This window comes from Aulonocara stuartgranti (assembly GCF_965226115.1).
Source record: "Aulonocara stuartgranti genome assembly, chromosome: 4".
NCBI lineage: Eukaryota > Metazoa > Chordata > Actinopteri > Cichliformes > Cichlidae > Aulonocara > Aulonocara stuartgranti.
The window spans coordinates 33301899-33321651 of NC_138942.1; the positions used below are offsets into that span (position 1 = coordinate 33301899).

Genomic DNA, 19753 nt, shown 5'->3' on the forward strand with positions numbered 1-19753 from the left:
GTACACTTCAACTGTGAGAGACAGAAGGTGAAAAAAAAAAATCCATGAATCCACATGGTAGGATTTGTAAAGAATTTATTCGTAAATCAGGGTGGAAAATAAGTATTTGGTCACCTCAAATAAGAAAAATCTCTGGCTCTCACAGACCTGTAACGTCTTCTGTAAGAAGCTTTTCTGTCCCCCACTCGTTACCTGTATGAATGGCACCTGTTTGAACTCATCATCTGTATAAAAGACACCTGTCCACAGCCTCAAACAGTCAGACTCCAAACTCCGCCATGGCCAAGACCAAAGAGCTTTCGAAGGACACCAGGAAAAGTATTGTAGACCTGCACCAGACTGGGAAGAGTGAATCTACAATAGGCAAGCAGCTTGGTGTGAAAAAATCAACTGTGGGAGCAATCATCAGAAAATGGAAGACATACAAGACCACTGATAATCTCCCTCGATCTGGGGCTCCACGCAAGATCTCATCCCGTGGGGTCAAAATGATCATGAGAACGGTGAGCAAAGATCCCAGAACCACACGGGGGGACCTGGTGAATGACCTGCAGAGAGCTGGGACCAAAGTAACAAAGGTCACCATCAGTAACACACTACAACGGCAGGGAATCAAATCCCGCAGTGCCAGACGTGTTCCGCTGCTGAAGCCAGTGCATGTCCAGGCCCGTCTGAAGTTTGCCAGAGAGCACATGGATGATACAGCAGAGGATTGGGAGAATGTCATGTGGTCAGATGAAACCAAAGTAGAACTTTTTGGTATAAACTCAACTCGTCGTGTTTGGAGGAAGAAGAATACTGAGTTGCATCCCAAGAACACCATACCTACTGTGAAGCATGGGGGTGGAAACATCATGCTATGGGGCTGTTTTTCTGCCAAGGGGACAGGACGACTGATCCGTGTTAAGGACAGAATGAATGGGGCCATGTATCGTGAGATTTTGAGCCAAAACCTCCTTCCATCAGTGAGAACTTTGAAGATGAAACGAGGCTGGGTCTTCCAACATGACAATTGATTGATTGATTGATTGAATCTTTATTTTGAACATGTTGAAAAAGTATAAAAAAAAATAGAATTAAAAGAGACAAATGAACAAAGCAAACAAAAGGAAAACGAGCAACCACAACTCCAAATAACGTCCATGTTCAAAAAGGAGCAGGAAGAAGCATAAGCTTATTTAATCCCACCCCTTTTCCACTATCTAGTATCAATAGACTACAGAAATACCTCCTTGCAATTACATTATATGTTATGTGTAATTTTTTTTATTTTATTTATTTATTTATTTTTAAATAATAATAATAATAATAATGATAATGGATACTTTATTGATCCCCATGGGGAAATTACTTGTTTTTCTCTGCATTTGACCCATTCACTCAGTGAAGCAGTGGGCAGCCCACTAAGCAGGCACCCGGGGAGCAGTGTGTAGGGACGGTACCTTGCTCAGGGGTACCTCAGGGTAGCCGTTAAGTGGATTCCAACCGCCGACCTTCCGATCATGGGGCGACCACTTTACCTACTGAGCTATCCCTGCCCATATATATACACATATATGTTTCTATCTATCCATACATACGTATATACACACATACGCACATATACACATTTTCAATAACCCCATTAACACCTCAAGGATACACAGCCTACAATTATATATATATATCCATACCAACAAACCCGTGCATGCGCACACACATGAAAATATTAGTCAAGAACACCCTATCAAATCTCTACCTTTTCCCTGTACCCTGTAAAAACCATATCCTTAAACCGCTTTTTAAACTGCGCCATGCTTGGACATTGCTTCATATCTTTACTTAGTCTGTTCCACAGCTTCACTCCACACACGGAGATGCAAAAACTTTTTAATGTACGGATACGAGGATGTTTTAAATTTAATTCCCCCCTCAAATTGTATCCCCGTTCCCTTTTAGAAAACATTTTTAGAATATTGTCAGGAAGCAGGTTATTTATTGCTTTATATATAATTTGTGCTGTGAGAAAATGAACCAGATCTGTGAATTTTAGAATTTTTGATTTTAAGAATAGTGGATTTGTATGATCTCTGTAACCAGTTTTATGGATTATCCTTATGGCCCTTTTTTGTAATATAAAGATTGATGATAGCGAACATTTGTAAGTATTGCCCCAAACCTCTGCACAGTAATTCAAATACGGTGCAATCAGGGAACAATAGAGAATGTGGAGTGATTTGTGGTCCAGAATGTGTTTTACTTTACTCAAGATTGAGACACTTCTTGAAATTTTGTTATGTATATGATTTATATGAGACTTCCAGTTTAATTTATCATCTATAATCACACCAAGAAACTTATGTTCAAGTACTCTTTCAATTTCCACACCATCTACATGAATCTGCACTTGTGCATTTCTAAGGGAATTCCCAAATAAGATAATTTTAGTTTTACTTGGATTTAGCGATAGTTTGTTCCTGTTAAACCATTTTTTAATTTTGCACATTTCTGAAGTAATTGTATCCAGCAGCTCCTTTAGATTCCCCCCAGAACAAAAAATATTTGTGTCATCTGCAAATAATACTAATTTTAATATATCAGATGCCTTACAAATATCATTTATATAAATAATAAATAATTTTGGACCCAGTACAGAGCCTTGTGGAACACCACAAGCAATGTCCAAGCATGATGAGGAATGGACACCCAGCTTCACAAATTGTTTCCGGTCACTTAAATAATTTTTCACCCATTGCAGTACAACCCCCCTAATCCCGTACCGTTCCAGTTTATTAATTAATATGTCATGATTGATTGTGTCGAATGCTTTCTTGAGATCCAGAAATACTCCAGCTGCATACTGTTTCTGATCTATAGCATTCGTAATCTCCTCAATTGATTCGATTAATGCCAGAGATGTTGATCTTTTTGATCTGAATCCATATTGACTGTCAGAGAGTAATTTATATTTATCTAAGAATTTGTCTAATCGTTTATTAAACAGGTTTTCTAGGATTTTGGAGAATTGTGGTAGTAAAGAAATGATCCAAAACACACCGCCCGGGCAACAAAGGAGTGGCTCCGTAAGAAGCATTTGAAAGTCCTGGAGTGGCCTAGCCAGTCTCCAGACCTCAACCCCATAGAAAATCTGTGGCGGGAGTTGAAAGTCCGTGTTGCTCGGCGACAGCCCCAAAACATCACTGCTCTGGAGAAGATCTGCATGGAGGAATGGGCCAAAATACCAGCTACTGTGTGTGCAAACCTGGTAAAGACCTATAGTAAACGTTTGACCTCTGTTATTGCCAACAAAGGTTATGTTACAAAGTATTGAGTTGTATTTTTGTTATTGACCAAATACTTATTTTCCACCCTGATTTACAAATAAATTCTTTACAAATCCTACCATGTGGATTCATGGATTTTTTTTTCACATTCTGTCTCTCACAGTTGAAGTGTACCTCTGGTGCAAATTACTGACCTCTGTCATCATTTTAGGTGGGGGAACTTGCACAATCGGTGGCTGACTAAATACTTTTTTGCCCCACTGTATTTCTATATATTTCCAAACGTGCTCCGATGTTTCTGAGGCCATGGTTCTCAGCCGGAAAAGGGTGGAGTGCCCACTCTGGGTCGGGGATGAGTTCCTGCCCCAAGTGGAGGAGTTAAAGTATCTCGGGGTCTTATTCGCGAGTGATGGGAGAAGGGAGCTGGAGATCGACAGACAGATTGGTGCTGCGGCTGCAGTGATGCGGACGCAGCACCGGTTTTATTTGTTCCTGAGTAAGTCGGTTTGGCTGAGATTAAAGTTAAGCTTCATAACATATTAATCACAGTTAAATTAAAAGGGGACGGCAGTAAAAACTCCAGACCTGTGACATCATCAAGTACGCTGGTGTTCCAATTGTACAAATCGCGAGTCCGTACTCGCGTTCTCGCCAAGTCCGTACTCCCGTGCGTTCTCGGCAAGTCCGGTCTCGCGGAGAACGCGAGTCCGTACTTAGAATTGAGAAAGGGCTCTTGACTTGTTGATTTCGGAATTCTCAGACTTGTTGACATGTCGCTGTATGAAAGGATTCTTTCATAGTGAGTGATATGAAAAAACAAAGACTTTAATTTTCATCTATGTTGTGAGGATAAATCCCTGGTTAAAGACTTCTTGAATGTAATTGAGTCCCTAAATTTCACACAATTTGTGTCTGGGCCAACATGCAAGGGCTACACCCTAGACGTTGTCCTGGGGTACGTACTGAAACCTGTCTTTTACCTATTTTAGAACATTTAGCAATTTTATTTGATATTTTAATTCCTACATCTCCAGCCTCTGAGAGGGAAAAATTGCCCCTCAGGTCATCTCGTCACATTAACCCTGAAGCACTGCTTAGAGTTAATTTACCTGTGGACACTTTGACTGTGAACTTTAATAATGCAATTCTTGACCTGTTGCTCCTGTAAAGAAGTTAAATGTTGTCAAAGGAACCTTATGACCTCGCTAAATGAGGAACTGATGAAGTTGAGAAGAATTTGTAGGAAAGCCGAGCGTTGCTGGTGATGCTCCAGATTAGAAGTATTTCTACAGGCTTGGAAATAGCAGCACACTGTCAACCAACAACCTGTTTGAGCGATTTCAGTCTGCTTTTAGACCAAACCACAGAAACAGCTTTAATCAAAGTGGTAAACGATCTGTAGGTAAATGAAGACAATAATTGAACCTCATTTTTATTACTGCCAGATCTAAATGCTGCCGCCTTTGACACTGCGGAGCACTGTATTTTATTGGATAGGCTAGAACATTTTATAGGAGTTGCGGGAAATGTTTTATAATGGCTGAGATCCTACCTGTCTGCTGCCTTTTGTTGTTCTTGTACATTCTTTTAATGTAACCTTTTATTGTTGTGCTATTGACCTGCAGCTTTGAAACTGTGTTGACTTGTCTAAATCAGAAGCTTGTCTATCTGCCATTAGTAGCTGGTTATCTGATCATTTCCTGCTTCTTAATACTGATAAGACAGATTTGATGGTCATTGGACCACAAAAATTTAAGTACTTGTCCCAAAATTTCACCTTGAAAATTGATGACTATGTCATAAATTGCAAAGACAAGGTAAAAGACTTGGGTGTGTGGTTTGACACGGTGCTCTCCTTTGAGTCCAATGTGGAAGAGAAAACAACGACTGCCCTTTATCACCTAAAGAACATAGCTAAAATCAGGCAAGTTTTATCACTGGACACTGCAGAGGTACTTGTCCATGCATTTGTGCCTTTGCATTTGATTATTGTAAAGCTCTTCTTTCTGGGTTACCGAAGGAAGGTTTTAAAGGTTTGTAAATGATACAAAATGCAGCTGCTCGCATTTTAACCTGGGAAATTTGAGCACATTACCCCAGTACGGAAATCAGTTTCAAGCAGATTTTAAAGTTTAGCGCCTTCATATCTTTCTGACCTTTTGTACCTCTATGTTCTTTCCCATGTTCTTCGATCTCAGGATACTAGCCTTCTGAAAGTTCCTAAAGCCAGAAAAAAAGACTATTGGGGAGCATGCTTTTTCTTTTCAAGCTCCATTTTTGTGGAACAAAAAAACTGTTTTTTCTGTACTGGTTTTATTTTATTTTTTATTTTATTCATCTTTTTATCTTCTAATAACTGTTCAGCACTTTGTTTGAAAGCGCTATATAAAAAAAGTTATTATTATTATTTTAATCAATTAATTGCAATTAACACGCTAAATGCCCACCACTAATTTTTACATTACTCTTAAATCAATTTTTAAAAGTATGCAGTCATGAGTACGTTACTAAAACTGTTGTTAATATTTCTGCAAACTTTGTGACATCATGTTGGATTTATAACCAAGTGTAACTTAAAAATATGCAGAAGTAATTTCTACTTGATGCAGAGACAGAATACACCATGAAATTACTTGTTTGTTTTCTCACATTCCCAAAGACCTAGCCCAGCATCCATAAAATGTGGCTTAAACAGCTGATAAGAGTTACACACCCACAAGATTTCTCAAGTTAGCACTGGTCTAACACATTTGTTATGGTTATAAAAAAAAAAAAACATTCTCTTTCAAGGTAGAAGAACTGGACTGAAAATGATTTAAAAAGCACTGAATAGCCTTTATAAAGCCCAGTGAGCACTTAAAGAAAGAAAAACTAAAGAAAGAAAAAACTGAAAGTCTGGCCTCTCTTATGCAAAATATATAGAAATTATGGTTGACTCAAGACATTTGCACAATATAGTAGTTTAAAGAAATCTGAAGAATAAGTCAAAATATTAAGTTGCCAGCTAACAAAAAAAATAAAAGAAGGACATTCTCATAATTCAAACAGAGGTCGGAAGGAAAAAATAGGCTAAATTAAAAATGAAATTCGACCAGACTCAGAAATAACCTCCACATCTGGATTGGGTTCCATGAGGAAGCTTGTGTGCAAGAACCTTCTACTTCTGTAAATTGTACCTACTTATTAGATTAGACTGAAATCTCTAAATGAAGAACTGTTTGCTAGAAATAGTTTTGGTGTCTGAATTAAACAAAAAAAAGTACTGCGTCATTCTTTGTTGTCCTGCTAAAATAACACTGACAAAAACGATTAACAGTTTAGTGAACTCCGTCCATCTACCTGGCTTTGTACTGCTGGAATTCCTTAGTTCGCCGTTGCACCAACTCCTCATATTGATCCTTGGGGAGGTGTTCTTTAAGAAGCCTTGAGCCAGCAGGACAAGTGCAGGGACCAGATGAGGGAAGATGCGTGGGGAGAGATGAACTGGAAGGGTAGAAGGGTGAGGGTATATCAGATGTCTTTAAAGCCTAACACTCATTCTATGCCACACAACTGTATAACTATAATTAGTACAACGATTATTATTAAACCTCATTTGGTTTGGAGATGTACTTTCATGGACTGATATTAAAGTTTAACAAAAAAAAACCTGGTTTATGAAACTAAATTACATCTGAAGTAATGATAGAAACAGGGTATCATTGTTTTTAATATTTGTGTTTTCAGAAAAAAAAAATGCCATATTCCACAGTCTTGTAGAAAAATCACTTTGTTTCTTTATATTATTTTTATTTAAAAGGTACAACTGGGTTCCTTACAAGGGAGACCTGACCACCGGTAACAGCAATGCAAAAATACAATAAACAGATCATGTAATAGACAAACCCATAACCTGAAACACTAGTGCTCACTAGTAGCAGTGCTCAAGGAAAATATCTAATTCTCTCTTCATCAGTTTTAAGTTCACAGAACAGATATAGACACTTTTACGTTTAGATCTAATGATAAGAATACACTGTTCATTAGCTCTATCAGAATCAAAAAGCAGAATTTTGGAGCAGAGTACCTGGTAACTATTGGCACTGGATAGTAAAGAGGACAAAGGGTAAACTGAACGTTTGCCTATTATTGCTCTGTAGAGAAACATATCCACATGCTGTTTGAAGCAAGTGGTCCATGATGGCCAAATCATACAGAATCTAAATGTGATTCAGAAATTTTGAATTTGAAATGAAACTTGGAGATGCATGGCACAAAAGACTCCACACATTAATTAATCACAGTAATCAGTCACAGGCAGAAAATCATCCACAGTATTTTGCTGGAATAAAAAGTTAAGGAAGAAATATTGCTAAAAAGGATCTTCATAGAGCTTCCTTACAAGACACAATTTCCCATTAAAGCAGGATTAAACTGCAGGTCCGTCAGCAAGAAAAGAGCAAAATTGTAACATACGTATACATCAAAGAGCTGATGTGAAACAGAGTGTTAAAAACAACGAACCTTGTCCAATGAAGCCACTGTATGTGCTTTTCATGCTGTATTTTTTGATCTTTGAAGAATCGTGTACATGTATGAAGACATTTGCACGACTATAAAAACAGACAACACCTATGGGCAATTTAGATGCACAAATTACCCAAACTCCACTAACTGCAAGTATTTGGACTTAAAAAATTGCTAAAATGCATAAGGAGCATACTGTATCTTTCTCGGAGGTTGAGTTTTACCTCAGTTTTGGTGTAGTGATAACATCTCTCGTCAGAATAAAATAGGATGTGGTCACAACGATCACACACACAGCAGAAACCACCTGGAGCTTCCATCTGTCAAATACAAACATCTGTAGAGGTGCACAGAAACGCAGGCACATCCATTATAATCTGGAAAAACATTTTAAAATCTATAACTATAAATAAATAAACAAGAGCCATGGAGAAAGAACAAAGTAACAATTCATAAGGATTTGAAGTTAGATCAGGATATCTATATGGTACTGTGCAAAAGTCTTTATCCATCCCTCATTCTTTAATATTTTGCTGTTAAGCATCCAGTAAGTGATGCCAGATTTTCTTGTCATTTTTAAAGTGGTCTTAAGCAATAGTTGTCAAAAACTGACAAAACTGAATTTAAGAAATAAGTCCTTGAGGTTTTAAAAACCTGTTTAGCGCCACCTTCTTTCAGTACAGACCGTGACATCATGTAGTTGGTAGCTAATAGACTTTAGACTTCAACTCAGAGGAAATTAAGGACACTAAAACTAAAAATCAGTTTAAGGGAATCCGTTTTGTGTTGTCCCTGGCTGCAACTATGAGTTTTACGCTAAGAAACAGAGATATCCTCTGCTGTCCACTTTCACGGTCTGTCTCTTAGCGGCAATTGGCCACTTGCTGTTTGGCTAGCTGCACTAAAACGGGAAAATCTAGCTGTTAGTTGCAATGTTCGAGTTTGTAGATGAGGACTTTGTGGAAGAGACCCAGTTTGAGTCAGAAGACATACAAAGTGTAGTCCGACAGCTTTTCTTCAGGCTGGGTGTACCAAGCCATAGTAGTTACTGCCTTTCGGCTGTAGAAACTATATTGAACAGTGTAAAAAAGGTAATTAAAAACTCGCATTAAAATACAGTGATGGTGAATGTGAAGATTAGAAAATTTTTCGGTATGTTCCCCTTATAATATAAGTGGACATCCAAGCATGTCTGTGTTATTCCCTGGATTAATTAGCTTAACTATAGCGTTATTTTTGTGCCACTATTCTGAGCACACATTAAAAAATAAAAATAAAAATTTGAGCGCATGTAAAAAAAAACCCAAAAAAACATTGCAAGTGTAAGTGTTTGACGATTTATTTTGAGTGAACAAAATTAATTGCTGTGTGCAAAAAATGTATTATTTGTAGAATTATTTGCATCCAAGTCTGTGATTGGTTGGTTTTGTGGCACAAATATAACGGCGTTAAGAGCGCAAGCAACCAGTGTTGCCAACTTAGCGACTTTGTCGCTATATTTAGCAAGTTTTCAGACCCCCTTAGCAACTTTTTTTCTAAAAAGCGACTATTCTGACTTATTTATGACGACTTTTTGACGTGAAAACGCGTATCGCTCTTACTCTCAACAAGCAGCGGTGCTGCCTTGGGCACCTCACCCATGCCAAAGCACTCACAGGTGGAGGATAGTCCTCCCCCAGCTGCTATCAGGGCAGGAGACGTTCACACCTGTGCGTCCAAACGGCAAATGAATCGCGCATGAGCGAAGCCGCTGCTCCCGCACTGACTGTAACGCAGTCAGTTCTTCCTTTACTGTTATGCTGTTTTGTGGATCACAAGGTTTAAAACTACTTATAAACACACACACAAAGTAACTCCACCAAAGTACCAATTTCGGGTCACTTTTGCCGGTCCAGGCCCGGATAAAGATGCAGGGTTGGAATTGTGACATTAAAAAACAATAATTGCTAAAAGAAATTTAATTTGTAGTTCTAAATAAATTCTAATTGCATTTAGGACGTTTTTTACTCACTTCATGTCTCTCCCACGATGTTATTTCTCTCTCCAACAGCGTAGGTTACAATAATATTAGCATGACCAATTATGCAAATTAGGCGATGACATCATTTGGCGACTTCTAGCGCCTTTTAGGACAGCCAATAGCGATTTTCCTTACTGAGGAGTTGGCAACACTGCAAGCAACACATTGCGAGCAGGTCCGCAGAGAACTCAGCAAAATGCAAATGCAAAAACTGAGGGAGAGGGGCTGCCTGCTATTGTATGTGTATATGGATACTAGCAAACACTGAAGTACATTTTTTGCACGCAGCAATGAATTTTGTTCACTTAAATTGAGCTTTTCTTCGTTCAAAATAAATTTCTCCTCGAAATGCAACACGTGCCAGGGCTCTAGAGTGCGACCAACTGTTCGGGTAGCAAAAAAAAAAAAAAAAAAAATCTGCAACCTTCCCTGTGGTCAACAACAGACACACATTTTGCTCCTATCGTGGACTAAACCAATCAGAGATAGTCAGGGGCTCAACTGTCCTCATGAACTGGAAAAATAAAAACAATCTTAATTCTAACCAATATAGAAATTATCTATTAGATTACATTAGTCTTGATACAGCCTCTGCCACCACATCAGATCAATTGCTCTGGGCTCCTTTGATCAGCTCCATCACCTAGTGGGGGTGGGGGGGTCATAGTTTGGTCCCGCCTTCACTGTTGTGATTGGTGTGGGGGTAGGGACAGGCTTAGGGCGTCGGGGGGTTCCCCGGAGGCATATTCCTTGGGGGGCTCAACCCGGGGTAGCGGTCATGTCCGGTTGGGGGCTCTTTTGGCTCTCGGGTGACTGTTTCCTCGTGGCTGCGTGCAGCGGGGCTAGGGGAGGGTCAGTGCTGACGGACGTGGATTACTGACCTGGTAGCCTGTCTGCCCCTGGGTGGGTCCGGGACGGGCGTGAGGTTCTGGGGGCTCTGGGCTGGGGCCCTGGCCGGGCCTCGGGGCCTTGGGTCCTGGTTTGTGTGTTGCTGGGGTTGTGGGCGGGTGGGTGCATGGGGGCCCATCCCTGGCGCAGGGTGCCGCCGGTGCGTCGAGCCACCTGGGGGGCTCTTCAACTGGTGGGGGAGATTGTCACACCTAGCAGGAGCTTTCCTCTCCCCAGGAACTCTCTGCAGGAGGGGGAGATACAGGAGAGGTGGAGGAAGATCTCAGCCTGGGCGTCTATTGTCTCATGTAGTCTGGAAGATGAGTGGATGGTGGGGTGGGTGCAGTTTTCTCTGTGGTGGGGTTGGGTGGACTGTCCCGGGCTCTGTGGGGCCGGGGGGCGCTGCTGCGCTGGGCCCCAGTCTGGATGGGCCTGGGCCCCCTTTCCCTGGCGGGTCGCGGAGTATGGGAGTGCCTACTGGGGTCAGCGGGGGAGCTGGCCCCAGGGAGGGGTCACCTGCCCCTCCCTTCCTTCCCTCCCCATCTCCAGCTGCCTCCCTTCTCCACCACAACCACCCACACATGCAGGGCCTTGGAGTAGGGGTATGTCACCAGGGTGCAGAGGAGGCTACCCCCCCCCCCCCCCCCCCCCCCCCCCGTCCCCTTCTGGCTGCCTCTGCCTCAATTTTATCCCACAACTTAGACATTCACATTACTCACACTCTCATTACACATACATATAGGATCTTGGGGGTGGGCACGATACATGGAGTCCAAAGTACCATCAGGGTGTACACCCCACCCCTGGCATCGTTGCCCACCTCTCAATTTTGAATACACATAGACATTGAGGGCTAGCAGGAGGGACTATGCGCTTACCTGCTGCTCTCTGGCAGGTAGCTCCATGCCCTCCTGGGTTTTAATTGCACCTTAGAACACACATGCATCAACACTACAATGAGCGGGTGGAGGGAGGTTTGGAGTCTTCTCTCACCCCCATTCTCTGCGGCCTGCTGGAGCGGGGGGGCTAGGAGGAGTTGGCCGTCCGACTGCGGTCTGGAGTGTGGGGCCTCCCTGCTGCTGCGGAGTCGGGGCGGTCTGCCTCTCCCCACCACAGGGAAAAGGGTAACACCACCTGGGTCTGGGTGCAGTTCCCCCCTCCAGGGGAAAGGGTACCTAGACCCGGTTCGTAGAGTACGCTTGGGGAGTGTGATCGTGTGTACAGCGTCTCTTTATGTCTGTCTCCACGTTGGTTGAGTGTGGAGTAAGTGCATATGAGAGCATGGATGTTTGTGTCTGTGTGTGCCTGTATGTCTGTGTCTATATGTCAGGTTGGGTATCAGACGCCACCTCTCTGGGGACATCTCAGGCCCTCCAAGGTTTGGAGGCCTATCTCCACCCACCACCACTTCCCCTGCCAGTGGCGGACTCCCTCAGGTGTCTGGGGGTGGGTGTCCGGGTACACACCGGCTAACTCCTTGGCGGCCGCTTATCAGGGCCTGGAGCCTGGGGCTCGCTCGGGCCACTTCGGAGGTGGGGTGCCCCCGGCCTCTCGGCCTGGGGCTCGGTCACTCAGGCACAGCTGGCTGCCGGCGGAGCTCACGGGCGCGTCACTGCAACTCCCCCTGGCTTCTGCTCGGTGGCTGCTGAATGAGCCCTCATCTGGGACTCTCCTCAGCTCTTACTGGGACAGTGGCGCGGCTGCCCCTCTGTTGGTCTTCCTTGGTCTCTTGTGTTCTGGGGGCCTCTGGATGTCTGGAGTTTTGATCTCCTCCATACCTGCTTCATACCCTGGTGGACGGGGCTGTGGCTCCCCACACTCCCTAGCAGATCGTTACATGGAGAAACCTTTGGAATGCAAGCATGCTGATCCACACAGGTGTGCACACAGGTGTACACACGGGTATTCACAGACGCGAACTACAGCTTTCTTGGCTGCTGCCTCAAAGCACATTGTGCGCTGTCTATCTTGCGTGCTGCACAATATCGTTTATTACTTAGTATCTACTGATATCTACTGCTAGCTAGTTTATTGTGATGGTGCCGTTTTTTTTTTATTATGTTGCTCTTCAAGGTTCAAGGTTCAAGGTTCTTTATTTGTCACATGCATAGTTATACAAGTATAACACACAGTGAAATGTAGCCTGACATGCTCCTCGACATGTGCAAAAATTGGGGGGGTGTAGAGGAAGAACATTATATATATATATACATATAGTATATACACTGGGTGAATGTGCAGTAGTAGCAGCTAGCAGGTGAATTCTGTACATTAATATGAATAGACATCTGACTATTTTACAGGATAGACAATATAAACATATTTAAAGTTAAAGGAATTGAAATGTACATTGTGCCTTGGTTTAGAGTGTCTGGAAGAGAGTCCTGTCTCAGTCAATTATAGATGATGTGAGAGGGCGGGTGTGTGTGTTTAGGGCACGAATGGCTTGGGGATAGAAGCTCCTCTTGAGTCTCTCTGTCCTTGCCCGGAAGATGCAGAACCTTCTACCAGATTGCAGAAGTTGGAACAGTTTGTTGCCAGGATGGGACGGGTCCTTCAGTATCTGCGCTGCTCTAGTCCGGCATCTCCTGGTGTAGGTGTCCTGAAGCGGGGGGAGAGCAATCCTGCAGCAGCGTTCTGCTGTACGGATCACTCTCTGGAGAGCTTTTTGGTCCTTCACACAGCTGTTTGCTTTCTCTTCTGGTTTTTTTCTCCATACAGGTGACCCAGGTGTTTTTTTTTTTTTTTGTTGTTTGGTTTTTGTTTTTATTTTTCTTCCCCCCCTTCTCACCGTCTCTTCTCCCCTTTGGTTTTCTTTCTCTCCCTCTCTTTCTTTCATTCTTTCTCCCTGTCCTATCCCCCAGTCATGTCTGTCCCGTTTGTAGGAACTGAAAATAAAATAAATTCATAATTATAATAAAGGTCAATCAAATGGACCAATATGGCAAGGCCATGATGATCCACTTGGTAAAATAAATCCGCTTGGCATCTTTCTTGGCCTTAAGACAACAATTCTGATGGCTAAAGATCCAAACGGGACACAAAAAAAAAAAAAAAAAAAAAAAAAGAGATAGTCAGGGGCGGGACCTCTCTGATTGGCCGTGGTCCAGTTGAAAGTGCAGGTGGAAGTGGGAGGTGAGTAGCTTGAATAAAGCGATATCAATTCATTAAATCCTGAATCGACTTTTAAATATAACTGTGTTTTGCCAGAAATGCCAGATTCTCAGATTAAAGCTCACAAAACCATTTCAACAACAACCAAACAGCAAATGAGAGCAGGTACACGGACTCCACACAAAGACGTAAACACAGACCCGACGCATCAGAATCAACTTTGTCTTTCTCGGCTTTCTCACCCGACGGCCCGTAGACGGACACGCTGTCGGAGCTCGGCGATCCTGATACGTCCGGTCTGCGCTGTGTTTACGTCTTTTTGCGCTGATTCTGAGCTGCAGGTTTTGTCTCTCTCCAACCAAAATCCACCGAGCCAGCAGCAAAAGGAGCAGCAAACCGCTTCACATTTGATCAATGTCGTCATGAATTTTGCTGTTTTGCTTCCACGACTATTAAAATCACACTTCATGCACAGCTAGCTCTCTCTCTATCTCTCTCTGTACTTCAAGAACAGTTCCCGTCTCCAATCTCTGTTTTCTGTGTTATTCATTCGCTTATTACCCACCAGTCTACCGTTGTTTACAGCGCTGTGGCTGCTGTCTTTTTCTTTTCTTGTTTTCACTTAAATGACCTCGGACAAGAAAGCCTGTTTTTTCTGTTGTTCAATACTGAAGAAATTTAAACTTTATATGCAGAACATTGTAGAATATTTTTAAGGTTATCTGCTATAAAAAGCCAGACCAGGAAAATCTCCTTCATGTTTTTCTGTGTTTTATTCTCAGTTACTTTCACACAAAGGCATCTGCTGTGATGTTCACAATTCTGAAGAAGTCAGTACTGATAAATGATCAGAATTATAATATTTCTGACTGTCTGAGGCCAAGTTGAATCGAACCGGGACTTTGAAAACCGGAATCGAATGGATTATAGAAATCAGTGATGATACCCAGCCCTAGTGAGCAGCCTAGGCACGACAGAAGTGGATGCAGCTGTAATAGGAAAAGAACTATTGCTAACTTTTCTGTTAAGGCCTGATCCTTCTGAAATTCATAGCCAGTGCTCTGACACGGTGTCATCAATCTTTGAATGCTGAAAAAGCACAGTGTATCCAGAAAAACACATATTATATAAATTATTATAAAATTTGTGTACGCCTAACTTTTGTGCCGGTACGCCTAACTTTTTAAAGTTAGGCGTACCGGTACGCCCATGGCAAAAAGTTAGTCTAGAGCCCTGCGTACACCTGCAAATTTTTTTTTTACGTGGTCTCAATTTTTTTACGTGAGCTCAGAATAGTGTCCGAAAAATAAGGCTATACTTTTTTTTTTTATAACTTTTTATTGATCATTTTACAGTATGGGAATACAAAACTTAAGGTCAGTATGGGAGACATTCACAGTTCCAGTAATAGCATCTACTTACATCATGGTAATATTCATTTATTCAGTACAAAGGGGAGTACACAACCCATTTTTCCCAGAGCTTCTTAAATTTCTCGAGCTCGAGTCTAAGGACAAAGGTAAGCCTTTCCATTCCAAAAATTTCTTCCACTATCCCACGCCATTGGGCCCGAGTTGGAGGGTCTGCCTTTAGCCACCTACGGGTTATGGCCTTCCTGCAGCCAGCCAAAAGTATTTTCAATAAATAAATATCTTTATCTGGGAGTGCCGTAGGCAATTTGCCAAGATACAACGTATCAAATGAATAGTCTATTTTAATCCCAATTATTTTGTTTATCTCAAGGGCCACCTCCCCCCAATATGGCTGAATCCTTGGGCAGGCCCAGAAGACATGAAAATGGTTTGCCATAGGGGTTCCACAACCTCTCCAACATAGGCCCTGGCTCTGTGAGCCTGTTTGCCGAGCTGTGAGTTTAGGAGTGTTAAAGAATCTCACTACATTCTTCCAACCAAACTCTCTTAAGGACCTTGAATTTGCAGTGGTAGCCTGAGACTCACATATTCCCCACCAGCTGTCCTCCGAATTTCGTGAGCCTGATTCCCTCTCCCATTTATGCTTAATGTACAGTGTAGAGTGATTTTTAGAGGCTTGTATACTACCGTATATTTTCAAGACCATCGTATGCCTCTCGTATGCCTCTTGAAAGATATGAATTAGGTTGTATTCGTTTTCATCTCTGATTAGCAACGTCTTGTTGTAATAGTCTCTGACCTGCAAGTATCTAAAGAAGTCGTGCTTTGCCAATCCGTATGTATCTGAGATGGTTTTATAGCTTTGGAATCCCCCATTTGTTGCTAGTGAACAAAAAGAAGTAATTCCTCTCAGAGTCCACTGTTTAAAGGTCCCATCCAGCCTGGCATAGGGCTGCTCAATTAATCGAATTTTAATCACGATTACGATCTGGGCTTTCAACGATCATTAAAAATGACTGAGCCGATTATTAGCCCCTCCCTCATTTATCCGCGACACCTTAAAGGCCGGTCCGTGAAAATATTGTCGGGCATAAACCGTCCGTGGCGCAAAAAAGGTTGGAGACCGCTGATTAAGAGGACCCGAGGGAAGCTCGGAAAGCTAAGCAGAAGTTATTTGGAGAGTGACTGCCGTTGGTTGAAAAGAGAGTTTAAAAAAAAAAAACTTCAGTGGTGTTGCACACTATTTTATATTATTTTTTTAAAGTCATTGTTAACCCTTTAAAGCCGGTCAGAGCAGCACGCTCCGTTTTGCGTAACTATTGTTAAATCCCTGTAGAACCTGAACCGTGTAAGCTAGCGCAATAATTTGTTTTGCATATGAAACCGGAGGAGTTGTACTTACATCTTATGCCATCAGCTTGTCCTCGGTCACGGTTTCGTTCCACATATAGCTTTGCAAAAATTGCATAAAAAGCGCTTGCAGGAACAAAAACATAATATTCCAGAAACACGCTTTGCCGTTCCTATCAGCTGTTCGTAACACTTCCCACAGTGAAATGATGCACATGCTGTTTTCTTTGCAAATTTGCATCATAGGATTGTTTTTTGTTTTTCCTGCAGTATATAAAAATTGCTGTATCTCCAAAATAAAACTATGAAGACACTCAAAATAAATTTCCTGTGGTGGGAAACTATTTTTTGCAACTTTATTGTATTTAAAGTTTTGAGGGATAAACCTCTTAAATTTCTCCAAGTAGAAATATATGTAAACAAAACAAAAGCGATTTTCAATTTTTTTTGTAGTTTATTGCACTTTTTTGCAATTTATGTAATTACTATGGACTTAATGCATACATATTATTAAAATATGGGCTATAACAGTTGTATTGATGTATAGCAACTTGAAATGCTCCCACAAATGGCACTACAGCATGTAAAAAAATAATATAAGCTCTGGTGGACTTGGTTCTATAGTAGGTCTTAAAGGGTTAAATAAATATCGTCAAATAATCGTGATCTCAATTTCAGTGAAAATAATCGTGATTATCATTTTTGCCATAATCGAGCAGCCCTAGCCTGGCAGGTACAAACTCCGGGTCATAAGCTATCCAATTCAAGGTCTTAGCCTGCTTTTCTATTTGTAGTTTCCCCACAACCCTGAACCATAGTTTCAGGGTGAACCGGGTCAAATGGTTCAAATCTTTGTAAAATTTTTCAGCTTGGTTCTTATTTCCTAAAAGAGACTGTAATGGGAAGTCTAATTGTGTAATTTCCATATTTTTCCATTTAGCTTCATAGTTTGGGGAACACCAGTTTACCAGGGGCTTCAGTTGTGCGGCGTAGTAGTAATCTTGTAAGCACGGCAAAGCTCTCCCTCCCTTCTCTTTTTTCAATTGCAGCGTTTTGTACTGGACCCTCGGTCTTCCGCCGTTCCAGACGAACCGTGAGATCCATCTGTCCCACTCGTCAAATTGTTTTTGGGGTATCTCCATATATGTAAGACTGCGTTCTTCTATTTGCGCATGTGATGCCATCAGCCACACAGGGGTAAATTAGTCCATTTTTTTTACCTTATTAGTTTGCTTTGCAGTTTTCTTCATTAATCATTTGGTTAAACCTAACACTGGTATTATGAGGCGCGCACATAGTAACATTGTGTGGTTTTTCTAAAATGTTTTGTTATATTAATTATGTTTCTCTTTCTTTGAGTTACCTGGGTTTGGGCGGTGGCTGTTTCCTGTCTGGGCAAAAGGCGTGGCTGAGGACTCTGGGAACAAAATGCCTGCTCAACAGGACCAACCATGGGCTTACCAGGAGCAGGGGTGTTTTAGGTTTAGTTAGGTTATTCTGTGCTTAGTTAATATTAGTGTGTGTTTTGTTTCCCCCTATTGTGTGTTAATGGTTTGGCCAAATTATTATTAAAGCTACCCTCATGTGTCTTTGTAATTAGGTCAGTTTGTGAGTTAAGTTATGTCTCACTTTGTTTTGTTTAAGTTTCTGGAAATTACTTTTCGTAGAGTTATATTTAGTTGACTTCTTTTATGGGCCTGCTAACTATGTTTTTGAATTTGAACAGCGCAACATCTCTAAAATGAGAAATATCCTGTCTCAGAGTGACGCTGAAAAACTAGTTCATGCATTTATTACTTCCAGGCTGGACTACTACAATTCATTATTATCAGGATGTCCAAAAAACTCCCTGAAAAGCCTTCAGCTAATCCAAAATGCTGCAGCAAGAGTCCTGACAGGGACTAGAAAGAGAGAGCAGATTTCTCCTGTTTTGGCTTCCCTTCATTGGCTTCCTGTTAAATCCAGAATTGAATTCAAAATCCTGCTCCTCACATACAAGGTTTTAAATAATCAGGCCCCATCTTATCTTAATGACCTTGTAGTACCATATCACCCTATTAGAGCACTTCGCTCTCGCTCTGCAGGCCTACTTGTTGTTCCTAGAGTATTTAAAAGTAGAATGGGAGGCAGAGCCTTCAGTTTTCAGGCCCCTCTTCTGTGGAACCAGCTTCCAGTTTGGATTCAGGAGACAGACACTATCTCTACTTTCAAGATTAGGCTTAAAACTTTCCTTTTTGCTAAAGCATATAGTTAGGGCTGGACCAGGTGACCCTGAATCCTCCCTTAGTTATGCTGAGCCTGGTTCTGCCGGAGGTTTCTTCCTGTTAAAAGGGAGTTTTTCCTTCCCAAAGTACAGATATGTGGACGACACCTGGGTCAAAATCAAGACACAAGAAGTGGAATCCTTCACTGCGCACATTAACGCTGTGGATAAGAACATCAAGTTCACCAGGGAAGACACAAAGGACAACTGTCTGCCTTTCCTGGACTGCGCTGTGCACATTGAAGAGAACGGCAAACTCAACATCGAAGTTTACCGGAAGCCCACACACACGGACCAGTACCTCCTCTTTGACTCCCATCACCCTCTGGAACACAAACTTGGAGTAATCAGGACCCTACACCACCGGGCAGAACATGTTCCCTCTAAGCCTGAAGGAAAAAAGAAGGAACACACACATGTAAAGGAAGCACTCAAAACGTGCGGCTATCCTAAATGGGCGTTCTTAAAGTCAGCAAAGAGGCACAGAAAAGAAGATCAGACACCAGCGAGGGAGGATAAGAAGGACAGACGTAACAACATTGTCGTCCCCTATGTAGCCGGTGTATCAGAGAAACTCAGGAGAGTTTTCTCCAAGCATGACATCCCAGTGTATTTCAGACCCAGCAACACACTCAGACAGAAACTGGTTCACCCGAAAGACAAAACGCCAAAACACAAACTTAACAATGTGGTGTATGCTGTACAGTGCAGTGAGGAATGCTCAGACCTCTACATTGGAGAGACCAAACAGCCACTTCACAAGCGCATGGCACAACACAGAAGAGCCACCTCCACAGGACAAGACTCAGCAGTCCATCTGCATCTTAAGGATAAAGGACACTCTTTCGAGGATGCCAATGTTCACATTTTGGACAGAGAGGACAGATGGTTTGAAAGAGGAGTGAAAGAAGCCATCCATGTCCACTGTGAGCGACCATCTTTGAACAGAGGCGGGGGTTTACGACACCAACTCTCT

The 19753-nt window shown here is 42.0% G+C and overlaps 1 protein-coding gene across 2 annotated transcripts in view; it reads right to left on the reverse strand.

Annotated features, from left to right (window-relative positions):
- LOC309704696 (beta-1,4 N-acetylgalactosaminyltransferase 2-like) overlaps nt 1-19753 on the reverse strand; it is a 44085-nt gene that overhangs the window by 13669 nt on the left and 10663 nt on the right. For both annotated transcript variants that reach the window (XM_082530077.1, XM_082530076.1), the window contains exons 3-4: nt 7994-8106; nt 6603-6746 (exon numbers count right to left, since the gene is read on the reverse strand). In XM_082530077.1, coding sequence (XP_082386203.1) covers nt 6603-6746; nt 7994-8106 — 257 coding nt within the window. The remainder of the gene's footprint in view (nt 1-6602; nt 6747-7993; nt 8107-19753) is intronic.